The following is a 25,754-nucleotide window of genomic DNA, read 5'->3' as shown; positions in this document are numbered from 1 at the left end:
TCCAACTACTATATCTTTGTTGCAAAAACTTCTACCTATCTTGACTTCCCCCTTGCCTCTTCAGAGCAGTCCCCTCTCAGCGTTATCTGAGCTGCTATGTCCCAGGCTTAAGTCCTCAGTTTTGCCCACAGAATAAAACAGAACTCTCAACTTTCAGGCTGTGCATTTTTTTTCCAGTTGACTACTGTTTGCTCTGTCTTGGACACCCACGCGTCTGTGTGTCCCAATATTGATGACCTTCTACTTCTCATCTACTATACTTTCTCCTCTGTAAAGTTGGTAACTTATTTGGTGCACTGATATTCAGTACTGTTTTATACCCCAGTGCACTGCACCTCATAGTTTCCCACGGTGTCGTTCTCTGCTGAGCCTTCCCCTACGAACTCTAACTGGTTTGGCCTCAAGACTCAACCACCGGCCACTGCCCAGACACTAGCGCTTCCCTGAGCAGCGGAGGAATCGATACCGACTCTAGTAGAGTCCGCCCACCTTTCCCATCAGGCCTCGCACGTCTATCCAAGCCCTCTTCCTCCACAGAGCATTCTGGGAGATGTAGTGTTTTGCCAGCCGCTGTTCGTCACGTGACGTACTTCCGTCTGCGCCGCCCTGCGGCCGAAGAGGAATACGCGCCTAACGGGCTGTATCCGGCAGGGCTTCTGAGCTCAGGGGCGGGGCGGGGGCGTTCTGTTTCAGAGACTGCGGAGCTAGCTCAGACGCGAAGTTACCCTGGCCCAGAACATCCTGTGCGAACCAGGATCTTGACCAGCTGAGCCCCCACGGTCGATCCCGGCGTAGAGGCAGTCAGCCCGGCGTCGGGCCCTCCCGCATCAGGGCTGCGGAGCGGTACAAACTCATTGTCCAAGTTCCCTCTGCCCGGGCCCGGAGCCCCTTCCCTACGAGGGAGGGACTCAGCCCCAGACGGGCAGGTGCCTGGTGCCCGCGGACCCTCTCCGTCGGGCTCGAACCCCCTCTTGGTGGACGGGGTGGGACCAGCAAGGATATCATCAGAGTTCGGCTCTCTCCTCTGCAGCCTGCACGAAACAGCCCGGGATGGCCACCAGGTTCCCGACAGCTTCGTGTTCGGTAAGTGGGGACTTTCTCACTTGAGAAAGCTGACTTGGCCGTGAGGGCGGACCTCTTCATCCCTTCACGGTCACACCAGGGCCTGAACTCACATATTGCCCGCCATCCCCCTGAGTCTCCAGAAACGTCCCTTGTCTTCTGGCACTTGGTGTCCCGTTGCACTGTCCGTGGGCAGTTACTCTGCTTTGTTATCTACAGCGGACCCTGAATTCCTAGGGCAGTGAGGGCCCTTGTGAAGGAAATGATCCTGTATCGTTTCAGGTTTTACACGCACAAGTTCTGAGTTGTCTTCGCGTCCAGATTTTCAGGGCATCAGCAAGGAAATTTATCTCCTTTTTGTTCATTAGCTTGTTCAGATGCTTGTATACTGAGTACTCTCGTGAGCTGGATCCAGACATTGATGCTGGCAGTGCAAAGAAATCATGTACGTTTCTTGTTTTAGAGGAGCTGTGGTCTGGCGCACAGAGTCCTTGGGCAGGATGGCGGGGAAGGAGTTTAAGGATTCAAAGCAGGAAGGAGCAGTGTTGTGACAGGAGAGAGCCAGTGGACCCTCTGGACCGTGCAGGTGGTTGGAGGACTGAACCAGAGGGAGACTTAACAGCGAATGCTGAACTCCTGAGCTGTTGGCACACCGGTGATGTGTCCAGTCTTGAGAACACTGTTGGAAGAAGTATCCAGGGACAGAGTGTATGTAGCTTTTTTTTTTTTCTTTCCTTCTTTTAAGATTTATTTATCTTTGCCTGTGGCTGGGGGTGGTGGTGGGGGGGGGTAGGTCTTCCTTGCTGTTCCGGCTTTCTCTAGTTGCAGTGAGTGGGGTCTACTCTCTAGTTGCAGTGTCTGGGCTTCTCTTGTGGTGCACAGGCTCTGGGGCAAGCGGGCTTTAGTAGTTGCAACACGTGGACTTAGTAGTTATGGTCCCTGGTCTCTAGAGCAGGGGTTCAGTAGTTGAGGTGCAAGGGATTAGTTGCTCCGAGGCATGTGGGGTCTTCCTGGACCAGGGATCAAACCTGTGTCTCCTGCAGTGGCAGGTGGATTCTTTACTACTAGACCTCAGAGTGTAGCTTTGTAGGTATTGAATATGTGGTGCCTACAGTTGAGTCTGTAGCTCAGGTGGGAGTTTTCAACTAACATGTACTGATTAAAGGCACCTATGTTAGTGCCTTTAACTACAGAGTTATAGGTATAAGAGTAGAGCCCCCAAAAGGACCAAGTAGAGGCCTCAGGACAATGACAAGGGCTGCGTTAAAAGAGGAGCTGGGGTGCAGGAGAGGTGAGAGAACATTTGGAGAGTGGTTTTTCCCCTACAAAGTTGAGAATAGAGAACTTCTTAGAAGCCATGATGTGAAGTGTCTTGAAAGTATTTCATAAGGCCGAAAGATGCTTCTTGGATTTCAGAATTTATAGGTCTTAAGCAGTTTTTCCAGAGCAAACAGAATGTTGGGTGTGCTACAGTGAGTGGGGTCTACAGGAAGTGGGGTCTTAGGAAGATATTCACTTCCTAAGAGGTAAAGGAATTGCATTAGGTTGTGGACAGCAGAATGTAAAGAAATGATTAGTAATAGTATAGGTGGTGGTGGTTGTTCTTCAGTTACTCAGTCATGTCTGACTCTTTGTGACCCCATGAATTACAGCACACCAAGCTTCCCTGTCCTTCACTACCTCCCAGAGTTTGCTCAAATTCATGTCCATGGAGTCCGTGATACCATCCAACCATCTCATCCTCTGTCACGCCCTTCTCCTGCCCTCAGTCTTTCCCAGCATCAGGGTCTTTCCCAGTGAGTCGGCTCTTCACATCAGGTGGCCAAAGTATTGGAGCTTCAGCTTCAGCATCAGTCTTTCCAGTGAATATGCAGGGTTGATTTCCTTTAGGAGTGTAGGTGGCACTGGTGGTAAAGAACCTGACTGCCAATGCAAGAGACATAAGAGATGCAGGTTCGATCCCTGGGTCTGGAAGATCCCCTGGAAAAGGAAATGGCAACCCTCGCCAGTATTCTTGCCTGGAAAATCCCATGGACAGAACCTGGTGGGCCACAGTCCACGGGGTCAAAATGAGTCAGACGTGACTGAAGCGACTTAGCACTTAGCACATGGATAGCAGGATGTAAAGAAGCAATTAGTAATAGTATAGTAATAGTATTTTTTTAGGTGATCAAGTATGACAGGAAGGGTTTTGCTGTCGGGGGGAAAGGATTTCATTGAGGTGGCCTGAGGGATACAATTAACCTCAAAAATCAGTGAATTTTTTGTCTTTAAACAATAATTATACAGAAAGTACAATAAGAGAATGTATTTGTGATAGCAATTAAGGAATGTAAAATAAATGAACATTATAAGTCTACAGGACCTATTAATAAAGAAGAGTTTACAACTATTGAATAACATTAATAGACACCACTCTTGGCCTAGGTACTTTGTGTGTGTGACATCATTAAAGTCTCAGGGCCCTGTGAGGCAAGTTTGTCCCCATTGTACAACTGAGGAAACTGGGGAGGCTGCCCACAGTCCCAAACTAGTAAGGGAAACGAGACAAGGGTGGCAGAGCTAAGATTCAGACCCACACAGAGTGCCTTCAGAGTCTGTGCTCTTATTGCCCTTAGGACGTAAGAGACTTTAACAAATGTAAACAGTATTTCCTTATCCTTGAGTACATGTATTTAGCAAACATTGACTATTATGCCAGGTAATTTTTTAGGGTGTGCAGAGGTGAACAAGACTGACGGGACCCATACCCCATGGAAGATACGGGAGATGGAGATGATAAGACATATCAGAGGAACATCATGAACAAAACTGTGGGTGTTTGTGCATGTGACAGTGGCTGGGTGGCTACTTGTCTTGGGGCAGCATTTAAGCAGAATCTGAATGACAACTTGATGATCATGGGCAGATGAAGGCACAGTACATGAAGCATTCCAGACTTTGGAGGCAGCTAAGTTGGTGGCCTTGCAGTGAGAACCAGCAGATGCATTGTGTAGTGGAAAGAAGGCATATGGCCAGAACAGGGAGCATGTGAGAGCAGGGCTAGCTTGTGAAGGGCCCTTTAAGTATGCAAATGATCATCTGGAAAGCCCAAGGAGTTTATTGTATTTGATGTTTTATTTTGAAATAATTTCAAAACTAAAGAAGTGGCAAAAGTAGAATAAAATAACCTCCTGTATTGTATTAAAAAAAAAAAAAACCTTCACCCAGATTCCCCCATTGTTATTTTGCCAAGTTAGCTCTGTTATTCTTTCTTTACTTGTGTATGTGTGTGTTTGTGAACTGGTACAAAAGGAACCACAGAGACTGAAGTTCAATGTTACTTTCTATTGGAGCCTGTTTCCCCTTTGCTTTGTTGTGCAAATGGGGAGTGACTGATCATTTCATCTAAACAGGCAACACGCTGGTTTGGGACTGGATTGCTACTTTAGTTGAACTTGGATCACCTTGTTTTCAAGGGGTGTACTGATAGCAGGCTCCTTCCTTGTGTACTCTGTATCCTTGGTGCCTTGCAACCATGGGAGAATCAGTCTGCCTTTCCTGCCCAGTTTCTGCACTGACCACACTCAGCAAACACTGGGTGGGGAGAGCCTGCTGTCCAGGGTGGGCACCAAAGCCTCTACTGGTTTCTCTTTCTTTTGGTGTCATCCTCTATCTCAGCTGAGCCTGCCCTGCCTGTTCTCAGGCTGGACAAATGCCATCAGCGAAGTAAACAGCCAGAAGCGCTCTTAGCTCATCTGGGAAGAGCTCTCCCCTCTCTGGACTTTGGCTCATTTAGTTCTCCTTTCATCCGTGGGTCTCTGATGTTCATGGATTGTAATTTACCATTAATTTCTAGTTGTAGCAGCTGTAGTCCAAATGTGTGATTTTATTGTATTAGAAAATACTTACCATTAGATGAAATAAAATATAACATCTTTGTATTTTGATAATTCTTTGAAATTAAAAATTAACTTGTTGAGAATATATTTATACCATATTGAATCTATATATCATAAATGTTACTGAATTACTCAGGTCCTTTGGTTTCTTTTTTCTTTTTTTAAAAAATATGAAAAAAAAAATATGAATATATTTGAAATATATTGCTACACAATATTATGGTATTTTCAGATGTACTACATAGTGATTTGACATTTGCATACATTATGAAATGATATCTGCCCCAAGTTTAGTAATCTGTCTCCATACAATATTATTGACCTTATTTGTTATGCTGAATCCCCAGCTTTGTTATTAGCTGAATGGCTAATTTGTTCTGTAACTAGAGGTTTGTACCTCTTAATCCCCTTCACCTGTTTCGCCATCCTTCCACTTCAGGCAACTGCCTTTTTGGTATTTGTATTTATGTGTCTGTTTTTGTTCTGTTTATTTGTTCATTTAATTTTTTAGATTCCACATGTCACATGTAAGAGAGGTCCTATGGTATTTGTATTTGTGTCTGATTTATTTCACATGGCGTAATACCCTCTAGTTCTATCCGTGTTGTCATGATGACAAGACTTTGGGTTTTCTTTTAATGGATGAGTAATATTCGTGTGTGTGTGTGTGTGTGTTTTACGTTTGTCTATTCATCTGTCAGTAGACAACGTTGCTTCCTGTATCTAGGCTATTGTGTTTTCTTTTTTTATTTCTTAATTGAAGGATAATTGCTTTACAGAATTTTGTTGTTTTCTGTCAAACCTCTACATGAATCAGCACCCTCCCTCTTAAATCGCCCTCCCATCTCCCTCCCCATCCCACCCCTCTAGATTGATACAGAGCCCCTGTTTGAGTTTCCTGAGACATATAGCAAATTCCCATTGGCTGTCTATTTTATATATAGTAATGTAAGTTTCCATGTTACTCACTCCATACACCTCACCCTCTCCTCCCCTCTCCGCATGTCCATAAGTCTGTTCTCTATGTCTGTTTCTCCATTGCTGCCCTGCAAAGAAATTCTTCGGTACCATCTTTCTAGATTCCATATATATGTGTTAGTATAGGATATTTTGGAGGAGGAAATGGCAATCCATTCCAGTACTCTTGCCTGGAGAATCCTGTGGACAGAGGAGCTTGGTGGGCTGCTGTCCATGGGGTTACACAGAGTTGGACATGACTGAAGCAACTTAGCAGCAGCAGCATACGATATTTATCTTTCTCTTTCTGACTTACTTCACTCTGTATAATAGGCTCTAGGTTCATCCACCTCATTAGAACTGACTCAAACACATTCCTTTTTATGGCTGAGTAATATTCCATTGTGTATATGTACCCCAACTTCTTTATCCATTCATCTTTCGATGGGCATCTAAGTTGCTTTCATGTTCTAGCTATTAATAAATAGTGCTGCAATGAACAATGGAATACAAGTGTCTTTTTCAATTTTGATTTCCTCAGGGTATATGCTTAAGAGTGGAATTGCTGGGTCACATGGTGGTTTTATTCCTAGTTTTCTGAGTAATCTCCATACTGTTTTCCATGGTGGCTGTATCAGTTTGCATTCCCACCAGCAGTGCAAGAGTGTTCCCTTTGCTCCATACCCTCTCCAGCATTTGTTGTTTGTAGACTTTTTGATGAAGGCCATTCTGACCTGTGTGAGGTCACAGGTCATCTCATTGTAGTTTTGATTTGCATTTCTCTAATAATGAGTGATGTTGAACATCTTCTCATGTGTTTGTTAACCATCTGTATATCTTCTTTGGAGAAATGTCTGTTTAGGTCTTTTCCCCACTTTTTGATTGGGTTGTTTGTTTTTCTGGCATTGAGTTGTATGAGCTGCTTGTATATTTTGGAAATTAATCCTTTGTCAGTTGTTTCATTTGCTATTATTGTCTCCCATTCTGAGAGTTGTCTTTTCACCTTGCTTAGAGTTTTCTTTGCTGTGCAAAAACTTTGGTCCCACTTGTATACTTTTATTTTTATTTCCATTACTCTTAAGAGGTGGGTCATAGAGGATCTTGCTTTCATTTATGTCATCAAGTGTTCTGCCTGTGTTTTCCTCTAAGTTATATAGTTTCTGGTCTTATATTTAGGTCTTTAATCTGTTTTGAGTTTATCTTTGTGTATAGTGTTAGGAAATGTTCTAATTTCACTGTTTTACATGTTGCTATCCAGTTTTCCTAGCACCACTTATTGAAGAGGCTGTCTTTGCCCCATTGTATAGTCTTGCCTCCTTTGTCAAAAATAAGGTACCCATAGGTGCATGGGTTTATTTCTGGGCTTCCTATCCTGTTCTGTTGGTCTATTTTTCTGTTTTTGTGCCAGTACCATACTGTCTCCATGACTGTAGCTTTGTAGCATAATCTGAATTCAGGAAGGTTGATTCCTCCAGCTCCATTCTTCTTTCTCAAGACTGCTTTGGCTATTCAGGGTCTTCTGTGTTTCCATATGAATTGTGAAACTTTGCTCTAGTTTTGTGAAAAATGCCATTGGTAATTTGATAGGGATTGCATTAAATCTGTAGATTGAGAGTCATTTTCACAATATTGATTCTTCCTACCCAGAATATATTTTCATCTGTTTTCTGTTTATGTCATCTTTGATTTCTTTCATCAGTGTCTTATAATTTTCTGTGTATAGTTCTTTTGTCTCCTTAGGTAAGTTTATTCTTAGATATTTAATTCTTTTTGTTGCAATGGTGAATGGGATTGATTTCTTAATTTCTCTTATTTTTCATTGTTAATATATAGGAATGCAAGTGATTTCTGTGTATTGATTTTGTATCCTGAAACTTTGCTAAATTCACTAATTAGCTCTAGTAATTTTCTGATAGTCTCTTTTGGGTTTTCTATGTACAGTAGCATGTCATCTGCAAACAGAGCTTTACTGCTTCTTTTCCAATCTGGATTCCTTTTATTTCTTTTTCTTCTCCGATTGCTGTAGCTAGGACTTCCAGAACTATGTTGAATAATAGTGGTGAAAGTGAACACCCTTGTCTTGCTCCTGATCTTAGGAGGAATGCTTTCAGTTTTTCACCATTGAGAATAATGTTTGCTGTGAGCTTATCATATATGGACTTTACTATGTTGAGGTGGTTTCCTTCTATGCCCATTTTTTGAAGAGTTTTAATCATAAATAGGTGAATTTTGTCAAAGGCTTTCTTTGCATTTATTGTGATTGTCTTATGATTTTTATCCTTCAATTTGTTAATATGGTGTATCACATTGATTGATTTGCATATGTTGAACAATCCTTGCATCCCTGGAATAAACCCAATTTGATCATGGTGTGTGAGCTTTTTAATGTGTTGTTGAATTCTGTTTGCTAAAATTTTGTAGAAGATTTTTGCATCTGTGTTCATCAGCGATATTGGCCTGCAGTTTTCTTTTTTTGTGTTGTCTTTGTCTGGCTTTGGTATCAGGGTGATGGCCTCATAGAATGAGTTTGGAAGTGTTCCTTCCTCTGCAATTTTTTGAAAGAGTTTTAGAAGGATGGGCATTATCTTTTCTCTCAATGTTGGATAGAGTTCTGTGAAGCCATCTGGTCCTGGGCTTTTGTTTCTGGGGAGATTTTCTTTTATCACAGCTTCAATTTCAGTGCTTGTAATTGGGTTGTTCCTAATTTCTGTTTCTTCCTGATTCAGTCTTAGAAGATTGAACTTTTCCAAGAATCTGTCCATTTCTTCCAAGTTATCCATTTTATTGCCATATAGTTGTTCAAAATGGTCTCTTGTAATCCTTTGTATTTCTGCATTGTCTGTTGTAATCCCTCCTTTTTCACTTCAAATTTTGTTGATTTGATTCTTCTCTCTTTTTTCCTTGATGAGTCTGGCTAAGGGTTTGTCGATTTTGTTTATCTTCTCAAAGAACCAGCTTTTAGTTTTATTAATATTTACTATTGTTTCTTTTATTTCCTTTTCATTTATTTTTGCTCAGATATTTATGATTTCTTTCCTTCTACTAATTTGGGGGGGGTGTTCTTCTTTTTCCAGTTTTTTTAGGAATAAAGTTAGGTGGTCTATTTGATGTTTTTCTTGTTTTTTGAGGTAACATTGTATTACTATAAACTTCCCTTGTAGAACTGCTTTTGCTACTTCCCATAGGTTTTGAGTTGTCATGTTTTCATTGTTATTTGTTTCTAGGAGCTTTTTGATTTCCCCTTTGGTTTCTTCAGTAGCCTGTTCGTTACTTAGAAATATATTGTTTAATCTCCATGTCCTTGTGTTTGTTAGGTTTTTCTTGTAATTGATACCTATTCTCATAGCATTGTGGTCAGAAAAGATGCATGATACGATTTCAGTTTTCTTAAATTTACTGAGGTTTGATTTGTGACCCAAGATGTGGTCTATCCTGGAGACTGTTCTGTGTGCACCTGAGAAGAAGGTGTATTCTTCTGCATTTGGATGGAATGTCCTGAAGATATCAATGAGATTGATCTCATCTAATATATCATTTAAGACTTTTGCTTCCTTATTAATTTTCTCTTTTGATAATCTGCCCATTGGAATGAGTGGGGTGTTAAAGTCTCCTACTATTATTGTGTTACCATCAGTTTCTCCTTTTATGTCTGTTGGTGTTTGTCTTATGTATTGAGGTGCTCCTGTGTTGGGTGCATAGATATTTACAATTGTTATGTCTTCCTCTTGGATTGATCCCTTGGTTATTATATAGTGACCTTTCTTATTTCCTGTAATCTTCTTTATTTTAAGGTCGATTTTGTCTGATATGAGGATTGCTACTCCAACTTTATTTTGCTTTCCATTTGCATGGAATATATTTTTCCATCCTCTTACTTTCAGTCTATATGTGTCTTTAGGTCTGAAGTGGGTTTCTTGTAGACAGCATATATATGGGGTCTTGTTTTTGTATCCATTCAGCCAGTCTGTGTCTTTTGGTTGGAGCATTTAATCTGTTTACATTTAAAGTAATTATTGATACATATGTTCCTACTGCCATTTTATAATTGTTTGGTGTTGATTTTGTAGGTCTTTTTTCTTCTGTTGTATTTCTTGACTGTATAAGTCCATTTAACATTTGTTGTAAAGTTGGTTTGGTAGTACTGAATTCTCTTAACTTTTGCTTGTCTGAAAAGCTTTTGATTTCTCCATCAACTTTGAATGAGATACTTGCCAGGTTGAGTAGTCTTGGTTGTAGGTATTTCCCTTTCAGTGCTTTAAATAAAGCCTGCCATTTCCTTCTGGCCTGCAGAATTTCTACTGAAAGATCAGCTGTTAAAACGTACGGGGTTTCCCTTGTATGTTACTTGTTGCTTTTCTCTTGCTGCTTTTAATATTCTTTCTTTGTATTTATCTTTGCTAGTTTTATTAGTATGTGTCTTGGCATGTTTCTCCTTGGGTTTATCCTGTAAGGAACTCTTTGCACCTCTTGGGCTTGATTGACTATTTCCTTTTCCATGTTGGAGAAATTTTTAGCTATAATTTCTTCAAAAATTTTCTCATACCCTTTCTTTTTCTCTTCTTCTTCTGGGAGCCCTATAATTCAAATGTTAGTGCATTTGATATTGTCCCAGAGGTCTCTGAGACTACCCTCAGCTCTTTTCATTTTTTTTATTACTTTATTCTGTTCTTCAGAAGTTATTTCCACCATTTTATCTTGCAGCTCACTGATTTGTTCTTCTGCTTCAGATATTCTGCTATTGATTCCTTCTGGAGTATTTTTAATTTCAGTAATTGTGTTGTTTGTCTCTGTTTGTTTTTTAATTCTTCTAGGTCTTTGTTAATTGATTCTTGCATTTTCTCAATTCTGTTATCAAGGGTTTTGATAATCATTTACTATCATTTTTCTGAATTCTTTTTCAGGTAGTTTTCTCTTTCCTCTTTATTTATTTGGACTTCTATGTTTCTAGTTTATTCCTTTATTTGTGTAGTATTTCTCTGCTTTTTCATTACTTTTTTTTAACTTACTGTGCTTGAATTCTCCTTTTTCCAGGCTTCAAGGTTGAATTTTTTTTTCCTTTTGGTTTCTGCCCTCCTAAGGTTGGTCCAGTGGTATGTGTAAGCTTCGTACAGGGTGACATTTGTGCAGTTTTGTTTTTTTTTCCTCTGCTGGGCAGGGCTAAGTGAGGTGGTAGTCCTATCTGCTGTTGACTTGGTTTGTATTTTTGTCTTGTTTGTTTGGATGAGGCGTCCTGCACAGGGTGCTACAGGTTGTTGGGTGATGCTGGGTCTTGTATTCAAGTGGTTTCCTTCATGTGAGTCCTCACTATTTGATCCCTCGGGTTAGGGGTTCTCTGGTAGTCCAGTGTCTTAGAGTCAGTGCTCCACTCCAAAGGCTCAGGGTTTGATCTCTGACCAGGAATGAAGATTCCACAGGTGATTTGTTATGGCATTGACGTGAAGTGAAGTGAAGTCGCTCAGTCGTTTCCAACTCTTCGCAACCCCATGGACTGTAGCCCAGCAGGCTCCTCCGTCCATGGGATTCTCCAGGTAAGAATACTGGAGTGGGCTGCCATTTCCTTCTCCAGGGGATCTTCCCGACCCAGGGATCAAACCCAGGTCTCCCGCATTGAGGGCAGACACTTTTAACCTCTGAGCCACCAGGGAAGCCCCGTTATGGCATTAACTGAGATTAAAACAAATACCCCAAAACAAGAAACCAAAGATGAACCCCAGGCAAATAATAATTAAAATAATGGAATATACACACATACCTATACACCCATAAGCACAATCAAAACAATCCAACAAAAATTAAGTACAATAGATTGACCCAGTGAACAAAGAAAACCAAAAATGATATCTACCAGTTAAGAGCAAAACTAACTAAAGCACAAACTTGAAAACGAAACTAAAGCAAGGTGCCAGGTAGGAAATAAAGCAATGAAACCAAAACTTACAAATATGAAAAGAGAAGAGGAAAGAAAGAAAAAAAAGAATAGATATGTCAAGTTAAATAGGGGTAGATAAAGAAGATTTATATATATTAAAGATTAACTGCAAGGGGAAAAGAACAATAGGGAAAGCAAACAGTGAATAAATGTAGAAAAAATAATCATAGGCTTAAAAATCCTTTTAAATTAAAACGAGATAAAAGAAGAAGAAAAGAATAAAAGGAAAGCACTGCAGAACTGCAAAAAGCCAACGTAAAGGCAGAGTTTTACAACAACAATAAAAAGTGTGATTAAAAAAAAAAATCTCAAAACTTAACTAAATTTCATAGCGCTAATAAAATTGACAGCTACAACAGAAGGAAAGAAAGAAATCCAAAAGAAACTACAGAACAAGTCAAAACATAAGAATAGTAAATATTTTTCTTGAGTCAGTGCTGCCAGCATTCTTTCCCTAGCTGGGAGTAACAGTCCATCTCACCCCACTAGGGTGCCTTCCAACACTGCACTGGTTTCTGGACCTGATGTGGGGGCAGCTCAGACTCTAATCTGGTCCTACTCTTGTGTACTGTTGTCTCCAATGTCCACAGCTATCAGAACTAGTGTGTTTTCTTTGTGGGAACTCTCAATATCCTTTTGTATATTCCATAGACACAGTGTCTGCCTAGCTGATCATGTGGATGTAATCTGCAGCTTGAATAGCTGATGGGAGGGGTTTGGGTCCTCTTCCTTAGCTACACTGCTCCTGGGTTTCAGTTGTGGTTTTATTTTCACCTCTGCATATGGCTTGTCCACTGGGATTTGCTCCTGAAGCTGCCCTGGGGGACTTGGGTCTGCCCCAGTGAGGGCCAGGTGTGGAGGTGGTGCAGGTGCTTGGGTCACAGGGGTTCTGGAAGCACCAGGTACTCAGGGGAGTTGGCGGCTAGAGCAACAGGAAATATAGTGCTCTAGAAGGGTATGGCAACCAGTATTGGCCAATACACTCCAATATTCTTGCCTGGAGAAACCCCTCTGACAGAGAAACCTGGCAGGCCACAGTCCACAGGGTCATAAAGAGTTGGACATGGCCGAAGCGATCTCGCATGCATAGATGCAAGATTTTTTTTGCTTGTGGCAGCTCTGCCCCAGTGAGGGTTGAACGTGAAGGTGACGCAGCTGCTTGGGTCATGGGGACCCTGGTGGTGCCAAGTGTGCAGGGACACGGGCTGCCTCAGCAGCAGCAGTCATTGGCCCTACAGAGTCTTTTTTCGAGCCCCTGATAGCTGGTGATCAGAAGGCCTCTTTGGCCAGTCTTTCTCCGTAGCTCTGCCTGTTCAGGCACTTACAGGACTCCCGTGCCTGGTGTCCTTCTCTGTTGTTGGGCACATCAGGCACATAGAGGGTACATAAGGTACACCCCCTGCCTGGGGTCCTACTCTGTAGTTTGGTGCATCAGTCCCTTATAGGAGCACCCTGGGTGGGGTCCTACTCTGTGGTTCAGTGCGTCAGGCACTTGATGGGCCAGCCTCTCTGTTGTTCAGCTGCCAATGCTGGCGTGTGGGGAGAGAGAGGCTATGGCGATGACTCCACCCCCTACACATGATTCAGCAATATCGCCTTGCTTCCATGGCTGCCTGGCTTTCTTCCACAGGTATTTCCCACCGCAATCTCCTCCCTCACATCCCTGCAGTTTGTCTGTCTGCAGTCAACAGCAGCCCTTGCCCTGAGATTGCTCCACAATCCTATGCACCAGCTCCCAGCCACTGTGACTTCTAGGGGACCTGTTTCCCTGTCTGGGGTATGTATGGCTGTGGCAAGGATTGTCTGATTCTCATTATATTTAAGCTGCCACAGATCAGCTGTTTCACTTTGGCTTTAAATGTTTCTCCTCTGACTCAGACAATTGCCCCGATGTGGGGATTGGATCCCTGCTTCAGTTCCCCCACCCACAGAGGGCAGGTCCCATCCTACTAATACACCTGTTTCTCCCCCTAGTTCCTTTGTCCTACGAAGTTTTGCGTGGTTCTCTATATTCTTTTCTGGTGGTCAGGTACTCCTGTCCACTTTTAGCTGGTGTTCTGCATGCACTTCTGTGTCTGAAGGTGTATTCCTGATGCATCTGTGGAGAGAGATGTACTCCACATCCACCTACTCCTCTGCCATCTTGTTCCCTATTGTGTTTTCTTTTCCTTTACATTTATGTATTTTATCACATGTATTTTTGGCTAGGTTTTTCTCTATTTTTAACCTTTATTCCTGAGTACTTTATGTCAATTTGTGTTGTGGTTTTTCTTATTACATTTTCAAGTTGGTTACTGTTGATGTGTCAAAGAGCTATTGCATATTGATTTTGTTTTAAAAAAAAAAAAAAATTGCTGCCCTGTAGATGTATCTTTTTGATTCTCATGTTATGCCAGCTGTTTCTCTTAGGATTTTTAGTCAGAAAATCAGATGATTTTAGATAACGAGAGTAGTTTTTCCTCCTTGCTTAGTGTTTACCACTGGTATTTTGCTTTGTTCCCACTGTTCCAGGCCTTCTGGGACAGCGCTGACTAGTAGAGTTGATATGAAGATTTCAACTTGTTTCTGAAGAACAATTTCAAATTGTTCCTGATTTTAGAGGGAACACTTCTAACGTTTCACACAAAGTATGATATTTTTTATAGGCTTAGGGAAATTACTTTTACATGTAACAAACTGAATTTTGATTTTTAAAAGTGTTAAATTTCATCATAGTACTTTGTTTCATCTATAGAGATGATTGTTCTCCATTAATGTACTAATGTTACTTATTTCTTTGTTACAGGTTTGTTTTTTAAAAGTTTAGACTGTCCTTTAATTTTTTAGATCCATTTCCTTCATAGATTATTGTTTATGCACGTATATGATTCATTTTAATGTTTTTATCTAAATATTCATTAGTATTTTTATCTAGGTTTTTAAAAAATATTCATTTTACTTATTTGACTGCACTGGCACTCAGGCAGTGTTATGTGTGGTAACTGTTCTCTGAAGCCCTGCACCACTGGGATCTAGTTCCCTGAACAGGAGTCAAACCAAGGCCCCCTGCATTGGGAGTGCAGTCGTAACCACTAGATCACCAGGGAGGTCCCCGCTAGATTTTGGATTTTTTTTTAGGATTTATTTTTTCATTTATTTTTGGCTGTGCTAGGTCTTCATGGCTGCTCTTGGGCTTTCTCTAGTTGCAGCAATTGGAGGCTATTCTCTAATTGCAGTGCTTGGACTTCTCATTGAGGTGGCTTCTCTTGTTGCAGAGCACAGGCTCTAGGGTATGGGTTCGGTAGTTGTTGCCCTGTAGCATGTCAATCTTCCCAGACCAGGGATCAAACTTGTGTCCCCTACTTTGGCAGGCAGAGTCTTAACCAGCGGTCGCCTAAAGTAGCCCTAGGTATTTTTAACAAATGAAATTGTGCAAGTTGTGCTGTCTTGCCTTCTCTGTGAGATTATGCAAGTTAGTATGATGAGTTTCCCATCATTTCCTGGCTCTACATCTAATTGAAGAAATTTTCTGTTTCTTGGATATTGATAAAACTTACTTTTATAGATAGTGTGGGGCTGTTTACTTTATGGAGAGGGTATACCTCTCATTACTATTTTATGATCATGGACTAATCAATCTTGTCTTCCTAATCCTTTCTGGGAAAATTTTGGCTACTTTCATTTTCCTAGGAAAGTTTCTATTTCTTCTAAGTTGTCATATTTATTGGAACAAATGTATAAATACAATTCTGCTGTCATGTTTGCTTTAAAATGTAAATTTGTTTCAATATGTTAGGGAATGCTGTGAGCTTTCTGATTTCAGGCAAGCCTCTTTTCACCATTTTATAATAAACTGGAATGCTTCTGACACAAACATTGGGTCTTTTATAAGGTACAGTGCCATATTTATAGTGGTATTTATATATTTCTTAACCATTAAGCATGTATAAAACTCTACTGTTTTTATTAAGATTTTTTTATTTTCTTTTTTTCATGTGTGCTGATAAAGGTGTTACGCCCCAGCCCTGTTCTTCCTATAAGCCTGAGACTTTTCATAGTGGTGATTTTTTTTTTTTGTAAATCCATATCACATTACAGCAGAACTGCCTGTGTATAGTGATCACTTACAGATTTTAAGATTGCTTCTCTATCGTAGAGTTATGCACCCTGTCTTGGTCATAATAGTTTTCTTTTCCTTATTTCTTGATTATGCTTGTCCAATTAAAAAACTTTAATAGTTCTTTTGTATTTTATTTTTATTCTTATCAAGCTTAAAAATAGTAAAAGGCTTAAAATAGGGCACCCTCCTGGTTGACTGCCCACCCCCCACAGCCCTAACATAGATGTTTGTTTCCCTCTACAAAACTAAAACCTTCTTGAGGCCAGAATGGGTTTCATTCATCCTGAAATCTTCAGAACCCAAAACAATGTGTGGCACATGGAGGCTCAATTATTAGAAATGTTTTTAATTCTCTCTCAAAAGAAGTGGTGGCCTGGGCACAGGAGGCAGACTGTGGAGGATATTCTCCTTTCCTGGGTCCTCTACATCTTTTCCATGTCTCCAACTGTAATTGCAGCCTATTGAGTAATGTGTGTGTTGTTACAGGGGTTGTTGTCATTCACGGATATATCTATGCAGTTCAGCTGGGAAGAGTGGCAGCTGCTGGATTCTGTGCAGAAACACCTGTACCGGGATGTGACTCTGGAAAACTATAGTAACCTGGTGGCTATAGGTAAGTACAGTTTAGTGAGCCTGTACGAGCCCAGATCCTCCTGAGTCATAAGTCACCAGTGCCTTTTCTTTTGTTTATCTACCTTGAAGCCTCTGGAGATCACATGTTTTTAGCCCCTACTTAATCCTCAGCTCCTCACTGTCATCTTCCCCAAGTGCAAACAAGCTGCTTCCTTTCCTCCCTCCTGACCCCTTCCTTAGTCTGCAGCAGTCTGACTACATCCTCTGTGACTTTCCCTTAACAGGGTATCATGGTAACAAACCTGATTTAATCTTCAAGTTGGAGCAAGGAGAAGAGCCATGGATCATAAACTCGAAAGTTTCCCATCAGAGCTGTCCAGGTGGGTGAGCAGATACCATGAAGCTGGGAGGTGGGGAGTAAACTGGGTTGACATTCAGGCAGTTTCATGTGTGGGAACTGTTCTCTAACCCCTTGCACCATTGGAGCAGCTTGGATGAGCCTAAGAGTCCTCAAGTAAGGGCTATCACTTTCCTCCCATGACTGCAAGAGGCTGGTGGGCCATTCTCTGCACACTGCTCAAAGGTTGCTTTCTGGGTTAGTTTCCTTCCCTTGAACACATTCCTTACTGTGGTCATGGGCCTTATTTTCCCTTTTGCCTCTGCAGTTAATTCCCTCAACTTTACCTGCAGTCTTTTCCTTCTCTCCTCTTGACCATCTTAGGAAGTTTCATTGCTTCCTTCACTCTTCTCAACTAGTCATTTGGAAACTATAACTGCTACCTTCTTGGGCACTTTTCTTTCTTTTTTTTTTTTTTTTTTTTTTTTTGCCACACTTCATGGCTTGCAGGATCTTAGTTCCTCAATCAGGGATAGAACCCATGCCCCCTGCAGTGGAAACATGGAGTCTTAAGCCCCGGGCACTGAGAAAGTCCTTTGGGCACTTTTCTGAAAAGATTTCTGCAACCTAGCTGTAAGCGGTTTTTATCACCTTAGACTTGTTTCCCTGACTCCTCTTTCCCTTCCCTTTCAAGTTGTCCAAGTTTGGACTTCTCATCTATATTGTGACTCTGGAAGACCACGTCCATCCTGAAAATTGAAACTTTTTCCTACCAGTGTTGTAACAGCAGAGCTGCCAACCTCCCCCCGCCCCCTTCTTCCTGCACTCTGGTCCCAGCATTATATGCTTCAGGTCAGAGGTCTTGGTCTCCCACTCTGCTTTCTTAGTGGCAGAAATTGGAAGATCCTTCTGAAATTGCTCTTCCTCTTCAGTTTTCCCACCACTTTCTTCTTTGGGGAAGAAAATGTTTTTAGCAAGCAGTTCTGAGGAAGCAGGACAGCAACTGAGGTCCCAGTACAGCAGTCATGTCCTAGGGTGACTGCGGCTTGTGTCTGATGAGTGCTGTCGAGACCTCGCCCTGCTGTTGCTGCTTTCCTTTTACCTTGCCTTTCTATCACTCTCATCATCACAGGGTTCAGGCTTCACAGATGGACTTTCCCATTCTCTGTACATCTCTTGTCCGACCTGAAATATGGCCTTCTCCAGGGCTGTTTTGGCATCCCTTTTAATTTTCACGTGTGCCCTAGAAGACCTTATCCCTCATGTCATTCAATACCTTGTAGGTGCTGTTGATTCCTGCTTTTTACTGAGCACTGCATTTAGGTATAACTGTCTACCTGTTTCTCTGTTTGAATATTTAATGAAGATCTCCAGTATAATAAGATCCAAAACAAAGTCCTTTGTCTTTCTCCAAACATGTGTCTCTCCCAGTGTTTTCAGTCTCAAAGAGCAGTACCTCCTGCTTCTCAAGTCTCAAATCTAGGAGTTTCTCTTGCTTCTGTCTAAAATGTTTTTGCCTTAATTTTCTTATGACTCAATCCCTCTGTTAATATCTCATTGTACCATCCTAAACGTTGTACATTTTTACGTGCCTGTTAATTCACCTTTTTAATAAACTCCTGAAATGATAAAATTGGCATAAATAGTTGGCAATGGCTTCTATTAATAAGTGCAGGCTAAATTTTTTAAACTTCTATTTAAAAAACACTTCTGATTACTGCTAACCAGCTACCCATTTCTGTAGAGGGATTTATTTTGGTTTGATTCACTTCCCTTTGCCCCCTCACTTGGTTATATGGTGTGTGTGCACTTGGCCAGTATTTCTTTTGAACCAGTGTCAGAGGCCTGGACCAAAGGAAAAAGACTCATTACATAGCAGTCCTAAAGCACTTTAATTCTATATCATGTTTATATATGATTTTTAAATTACAGTGTTGTTGTTTTTTTTTTTATTAGATGATTGGGAAGAATGGTACCAGAACAGTCATGATGAACTTGAAAGTGTTGAGAGAAGCTATGCTTGTAATGCATTTGGAAAACTTCATCTGAGCAAAAGCCACATTTCTTCAAGACAAAGATTCCTTAAATATAACACACATGGAAGAAGTTTGACACAAAATTTAACTTCAGCCACAAGCTGCCTAAGAAACAATGCTGATCAGTTTCATGGGTATGAGGAATCATATTTTATTAAGCATCAAAGAACTCATGGTATAGAAAAAAACTGTATATGTAATGAATGTGGGAAAGCTTTTCGTTGTAAATCACAGCTCATTGTACATCTCAGAATTCATACAGGAGAAAGACCATATGAGTGTACTAAATGTGAAAGAGCCTTCAGTGCCAAGTCAAACCTCAATGCTCATCAGAGAGTCCATACAGGAGAAAAGCCCTACTCCTGTATCGAGTGTGGGAAAGTCTTCTCTTTCAGGTCACAACTCATTGTCCACCAGGAAATTCACACAGGAGGGAAACCTTACGGTTGCAGTGAATGTGGGAAAGCCTACAGCTGGAAATCACAACTGATTTTACACCAGAGAAGCCATACAGGAGTGAAACCATATGAATGCAGTGAGTGTGGGAAAGCCTTTAGTTTGAAGTCACCATTTGTTGTGCACCAGAGAACTCATACAGGAGTGAAACCCCATAAATGCAGTGAATGTGGGAAAGCCTTTAGGAGTAAGTCATACCTCCTTGTTCACATTAGGATGCACACAGGAGAAAAACCCTATCAATGCAGTGACTGTGGCAAAGCCTTCAATATGAAGACACAACTTGTTGTGCATCAGGGAATTCATACAGGAAATAATCCTTATCAATGCAGTGAATGTGGGAAAGCCTTTGGTAGGAAGGAACAGCTCACTGCACATCTGAGAGCACATGCGGGAGAGAAACCTTATGGATGCAGTGAGTGCGGGAAGGCTTTCAGCAGCAAATCATACCTCGTTATACACAGAAGAACACACACAGGAGAAAGACCCTATGAATGTAGTTTTTGTGAAAGAGCCTTTTGTGGGAAGTCACAGCTAATTATACATCAAAGAACTCACTCAACAGAGAAGCCCTATGAATGCAGCGAATGTGAAAAAGCCTATCCCAGGAAGGCATCACTTCAGATACACCAGAAAACTCATTCAGGAGAAAAGCCATTTAAATGCAGTGAGTGTGGGAAAGCATTCACTCAGAAGTCATCTCTCAGTGAACATCAAAGAGTTCATACAGGAGAGAAACCATGGAAATGCTCTGAGTGTGGGAAATCCTTCTGTTGGAATTCAGGGCTTCGTATACATCGAAAAACTCACAAGTGAGAAATCAGAACAGAGTAGATGTTGATGCATTCTCACAGAAGTTGATCCTCAGGAGACTTCAGATGATAATGGAAGCAGGATATATAAGCAGGAATGCCTAAAAATACATTCTAATCAAATTAGTCATGTGGGAGGGGGACCAATTATATTTGGAATGAATATGCAAAAACTTTCAGAAGTAAGTCATTCAGATCTTTATACACAAGAGAATGGTTGAAGGAGTAAAGAGCAGTAATGGTATAAACAGTCACATAATTAGGAAGATTTAGTTTGGGGAATGCATATTAAGTCCATATAAATTTAATAAATCAGGAAAGCAGTTTCCCATAGAAGATGTGTTACATGGGGAGTCATGTTCCAGATTTGATGCAGTTTTGGAGTGAGGAAAGTCCTTGTTGGAGGATAAAGTAGTTGGATTTTGTTTGTTTGTTTTTAGTATGTAACTAATAGGAAAATAGCAAAGAACATATTCTGAAGGTTCAAGGGCATGGAGTGTGACTTTCCTTAGCAACACTGCATAGCAGTTTTTAAAATTTTAGTATTTTATTTTTAAATGTAGCTTGTTATATTTGATAATTTGTGGAATAACATCCTCCAATATTCTCCATATTAAATGCTAAGTATCAGTATTGTCTCTTTATTTCTTAGCCATATAACTAAAACAATGTGACTTTCAATAAATGAAAGGGTTTGTTCTTACTCCAAATGAGTTTACTTATTCAGTAAATGGGTCTGTCAGTTATTACAGCACTCCTTTCCAAGAGTGCTCATGGTAATGAAGATTGATTGTATTTAGTAATTCAGTGTCTGCTCCCATTTGATTGATAAGAGTGGCTTAGAATTCTCTGGAGAAATACCCCTCCTATGTTGTGCATATCCTTGTGGTGTGTCTCTCAGGGTGTCCTTCCCACCAGCCATAGGTGAGCATTCTGTCATGGTTGAGTCATGGTAACCTCTTTTCCAGGAGTTTGAGTCTCTAATTCAGTCTCACATGAACCAGAAGGGAAATGATCAGAATTCATTCTTGTCCCACAGTTTTACTAAGACCATTAATTAGTTCCTGCTATTTCAATTTCTCAGAATAACTTTGGATATTCTGAACCTGGTTTTCTGGTGTTCTCTGTGCTGCTTCATACTTGCAATAAAAATATTATTTTCTGCTAATGTTAAGAAGAATGAGTTCTATTTCTTGTAACTGAAGGGCTTTAATTGGTAAGTTGTTTTGCTGGAGTAAACTGTTGAATAGAAAACTGTTAAAGAAAAGTGGGGTGTATGGTTTAGGTTTATTCCTAAGACAAGAAGAAAATCTTTCAGATTCCTACTTATTTTCCAAAGTGGATACTTTTTAGCTGATAGTGTGAAATAGTGTTCTTACTCATGTACACCAAGAACCTTGTGTACTCTATTGGTAAGATTCTGGCAAAACTCAGGAGCTATTGTCCTAGAAAGTTTTAAGAGGAAATCTGGGACATCAGATGAAATGACTAGTTCTGGTTCCGTCAGCTCTTAAACACAAGGCCAGACTTGAAGGCCTGAATCTCATCTCAGGGAAGTGTTGTCAGCAGCTCTCTGACATTGTGGAAATAATTGCTTACTCAAGAGTTGTAGGGTTGAGATGATGGAAATCAAAGACACAGTTGCTGAAGTACAAAGTCATCTACCTTAAGTGTGCACCAATCCCTTACGTAAACATGTTAGAAAAAGTGTCTCTTGATAATTGATCATTTGAGTAGAGATATTTGTGAAGAATCTGAGGACTCAACCTAGCAAACTCATGATACACTTTGTATGCTTGTCACTTAAGGATACAGCCTAGATGTTTGCAAACTGCAGACCACAGGCCAAATACAGATTGGTGATACTTTTATGGATGGCAAGCTAAGAAACTTTAACATTTTTAAATGGTTTTAAAAAGCTCCAAACTACTTTATGAAGTGACAAAATTATCTGAAATTAAAATTTCAGTGTCCATCAGTCGAGTTTCATTGGAACACAGCCAGACATAATCTGGCTGTGCGTTGCTTATACACTACAGTGGCAGAGTTGAGTGGTTGTGGCAGACACAGTATTGCCCCCAGAACCTGCTAACTCCTGATGTAGACACCCTTCCTTCCCAGAAAGTGGACCATGGCTTGTAGGAGGAAACTTATTCTTCCAGTACCCCATGCCTCAGTTACCAGCTGTGTCCAAATGTATTCTTTTATGAAGACATTGATCATATTGACTTAGGTCTCATTCTATGGATCTAATTTTAATTTAATTATCTCTGTAGAGGCCCTGTCTCTAATGCACATTCTGAGATACTGGGGGTTAGGAATTCAACGTATTTTTGACAGGATGCAATTCAATCCATAACAGTCTGCCCTCCTTCCCCCCCAACCTCACTAAATTCATGTCCTTCTCACGTGCAAAGTGCATTCATCCCTGCCCAACATTCACCCTGACCCAATCTTAATCTACTCCAGCATCAACTCTAAATCCAGAATCTCATCTAAATCAGATATGGGTGAGATCTTGGATATGATTCATCCTGGGGCAATATTCCTCTCCATTTGTGAACCTATGAAACTAAAAAAAGTTATCTGCTATGAAAATACAGTAATCAGATAGGCATGGGATAGACATTCCCATTCCAAAAGGAAGAAATTGTCAGGATAAGGGGTATTATGAGTCCCAATCAAGTACCAAAACTAGCAGGGTAAATTCCATTAGACATTAAGGTTTGAGAATAATCCTCTGTGGCTAAATGCTCTGTCCTCTAAGTCCAATAGGATGGTGACCCTGCCTCCTCAATCCTGAATAGTGGGGCAGCTCTCTAGAATTGAAAAGGAGGCTTCACCCTCTGGAACCAAGAAAGCAGCCCCACCCTCAGTCCGTGTCCACAGCTAGGTAGCTCTATCAACCTATTTCCTGCCTGTAGAATCTCAGGAGTTTGACAAAGTTCCTTCATTTTAACCTTTCTCTGCTCCCTTGAGTCCAAGTTGGTAGCAATTCAGCTGAAATGATTGATTGGATTCATAAGTCACATACCCATAATCTCTTGAGCAAACAGTGTCTGGCCAGATGCTTGATGTTCTCTCCAGAGCTAACTTTCTTGCTTTTGCAATATAAGTAAGTGGAGAGTCTTCCAAACCTTTGCAATCTAGTTCCTTTATGCTTAACAATACAGCCTCAGTTTATTTTTGTCCTCATATTTTAGTATCAGCATCAAGGAAAAATTAAGTCATGTCTTCAACACCTAGATTAGAAATCTCTCCAGCTAAGTATTCCAATTTATTACTCACAAGTTCTGTCCTCTGGTAAACGCTGGAACACATGTCAGTCAAGTTATCTGTCACTTTTCTCCAATTTCCAAGAACATGTCCTTCATTTTTATCTGACACCTCACCAGTAGTACCTTAACATTCTCATATTACTACCAGTAATGCCTTCAAAGCAAACTGGGCTTTTTCTATGAAGTACCTCAAAACTTCCATCAGTTACCAATTCCAAAGCCACTTCCAAATTTTTACATATTTGCTAAAGCAGCACCCTAATTCTCCAGCCAAAATCTTTATACATTTGCTAGACTGCTGTAACAAGGTACTGCAAAACAAGTGGTTCAAGCAACAAAAATTTATTTTTCATGTATTTCATAGTTCTGGGGGCCAGAAATCTGAAGTCAAGGTGCCAACAGGGTTGGCATATTCTGAGGGAAGAATCCGTTCCAGGCCTCTCTTTGACTTCTAGATATTGATCTTCTCCCTTTGTCTCTCCACATCATTTTCTCCTATGTGTGTCTAATTTGTGTTCAAATTTTTTCTCTTTATAAGGATATCAGTCATATTAGAGAAGGAAATGGCAACCCACTCCAGATCCTGCCTGGAAAATTCCATGAACAGAGGAGCCTGGTGGGCTACAACCCATGGGGTTGCAGAGTCGGACACAACTGAACAAAAACACACACACACATGCACCAGTCTTATTGGTTTAGAGCCCACCCTAATGACCATTTGAACTTGATTATCTCTATAAAGACCCTGCCTCTAAGGTCACATTCTGAGGTGGGGGGTGAGGATTCCAACATATCTCTTTTGTGGGGAAATAACTGAACCTACAACACTTGACAAGGAAACAGGCAACTTGAACAATACCCTAAACCAGCTGGACCTAACAGACATGTGAGCCACTCTGCTCTACTGCAGCAGAATCCATACTCTCCAAATACTGTGGAATATTGTGCAGCACAGATTACATGTTAGGCCACAGAACAAGCCCAAAAGGACACCACAAACAGCTCTAAGGCTTTGGTCAAAACTGGGACCAAATAATGATCACAGGTTACAACTCAAAGAATAAAGTAAGAATTCATATATCTGTTCCAGTTCAGTCACTCAGTAATGTCTGACTCTTTGCGATCCCGTGAACCGCAGCATGCCAGGCCTCCCTGTCAAACACCAGCTCCCAGAGTCTACCCTAACCCATGTCCTTTGAGTCGGTGATGCCATCCAACCATCTCATCCTCTGTCGTCCCCTTCTCCTCCTGCCCTCAGTCTTTCCCAGCATCAAGATCTTTTCAAATGAGTCAGCTCTTCACATTAGGTAGCCAAAATAATGGAATTTCGGCTTCAACATCAGTCCTTCCAATGAACACTCAAGACTGATCTCCTTTAGGATGGACTGGTTGGATCTCCTTGCAGTCCAAGGGATTCTCAAGTCTTCTCCAACACCACAGTTGAAAAGCATCAATTCTTCAGTGTTCAGCTTTCTTTATAGTCCAACTCTCACATCCATACATGACCACTGGAAAAACCATAGCCTTGACTAGACGGACCTTTGTTGATGAAGTATGTCTCTGCTTTTTAATATGCTGTCTAGGTGGGTCATAACTTTCCTTCCAAGGAGTAAGTGTCTTTTAATTTCATGGCTGCAATCACCATCTGCAGTGATTTTGGAGCCCAAGAAAATAAAGCCAGCCACTGTTTCCCCATCTATTTGCCATGAAGTGATGGGACCAGATGCCATGATATTAGCTTTCTGAATGTTGAGCTTTAAGCCAACTTTTTCACTCTCCTCTTTCACTTACATCAAGAGGCTCTTTAGTTCTTCTTCACTTTCTATCATAAGAGTGGTGCTCTCTGTATATCTGAGGTTATTGATATTTCTCCTGGCAATCTTGATTCCAGCTTGTGCTTCCTTCAGCCCAGCATTTCTCATGATGTACTCTGCATCTGTATTGATATATAATTGTATATGTATAAACAACTAGGAAAGAAGGGAAAACTTTTTTTTTAAGTTGAGTATCAATACATCCAAAAGGAAATGACATATTAGAAACTCACAGCTTGGTAGCCAGCACAGTGATTCTTTAAGGCAAGAGTCATCCATGAATGTTAAACTAGATGACAGACAGTTTCATTAGTCTCAGAACACCTTTACACAAGATGCTTACTGCTTATAGTTGGAAAACCAGAAATCTGGCATTTACCACCTTAATTGAACAAAGCTAATATTGCAACTTTTGGTACAATCAAATATCAGGGAACTGGTTGCTGTGATTCTCAGAGGAGGGCACAATATCATTTATACAGTATTCCAGCCCAAAATACATAACCTCAATCTAAATTAT

The 25,754-nt window shown here is 40.8% G+C and overlaps 1 protein-coding gene across 2 annotated transcripts in view; it reads left to right on the top strand.

Annotated features, from left to right (window-relative positions):
* Nucleotides 1-800: 800 nt before the first annotated feature.
* LOC136145592 (zinc finger protein 26) overlaps nt 801-25,754 on the top strand; it is a 65,703-nt gene continuing 40,749 nt past the window's right edge. Inside the window, exons 1-5 of one of the 2 annotated variants that reach the window (XM_065904045.1) lie at nt 801-1,083; nt 1,526-1,770; nt 16,415-16,541; nt 16,786-16,881; nt 18,795-21,322. In XM_065904045.1, the coding sequence (XP_065760117.1) occupies nt 16,442-16,541; nt 16,786-16,881; nt 18,795-20,146 (1,548 nt within the window). In that variant the 5' untranslated portion in view covers nt 801-1,083; nt 1,526-1,770; nt 16,415-16,441 and the 3' untranslated portion in view covers nt 20,147-21,322. Of the gene's footprint in view, nt 1,084-1,525; nt 1,771-16,414; nt 16,542-16,785; nt 16,882-18,794; nt 21,323-23,315; nt 23,321-25,754 lie in introns of those variants that run through there. The other variant, XM_065904046.1, reaches the window with a different exon arrangement.

This window comes from Muntiacus reevesi, chromosome 13 (genome assembly GCF_963930625.1).
Source record: "Muntiacus reevesi chromosome 13, mMunRee1.1, whole genome shotgun sequence".
In the NCBI taxonomy this organism is placed as follows: domain Eukaryota; kingdom Metazoa; phylum Chordata; class Mammalia; order Artiodactyla; family Cervidae; genus Muntiacus; species Muntiacus reevesi.
Note: the sequence above shows the minus strand (reverse complement) of the source record. Positions and strands in the feature narration are given on the sequence as shown.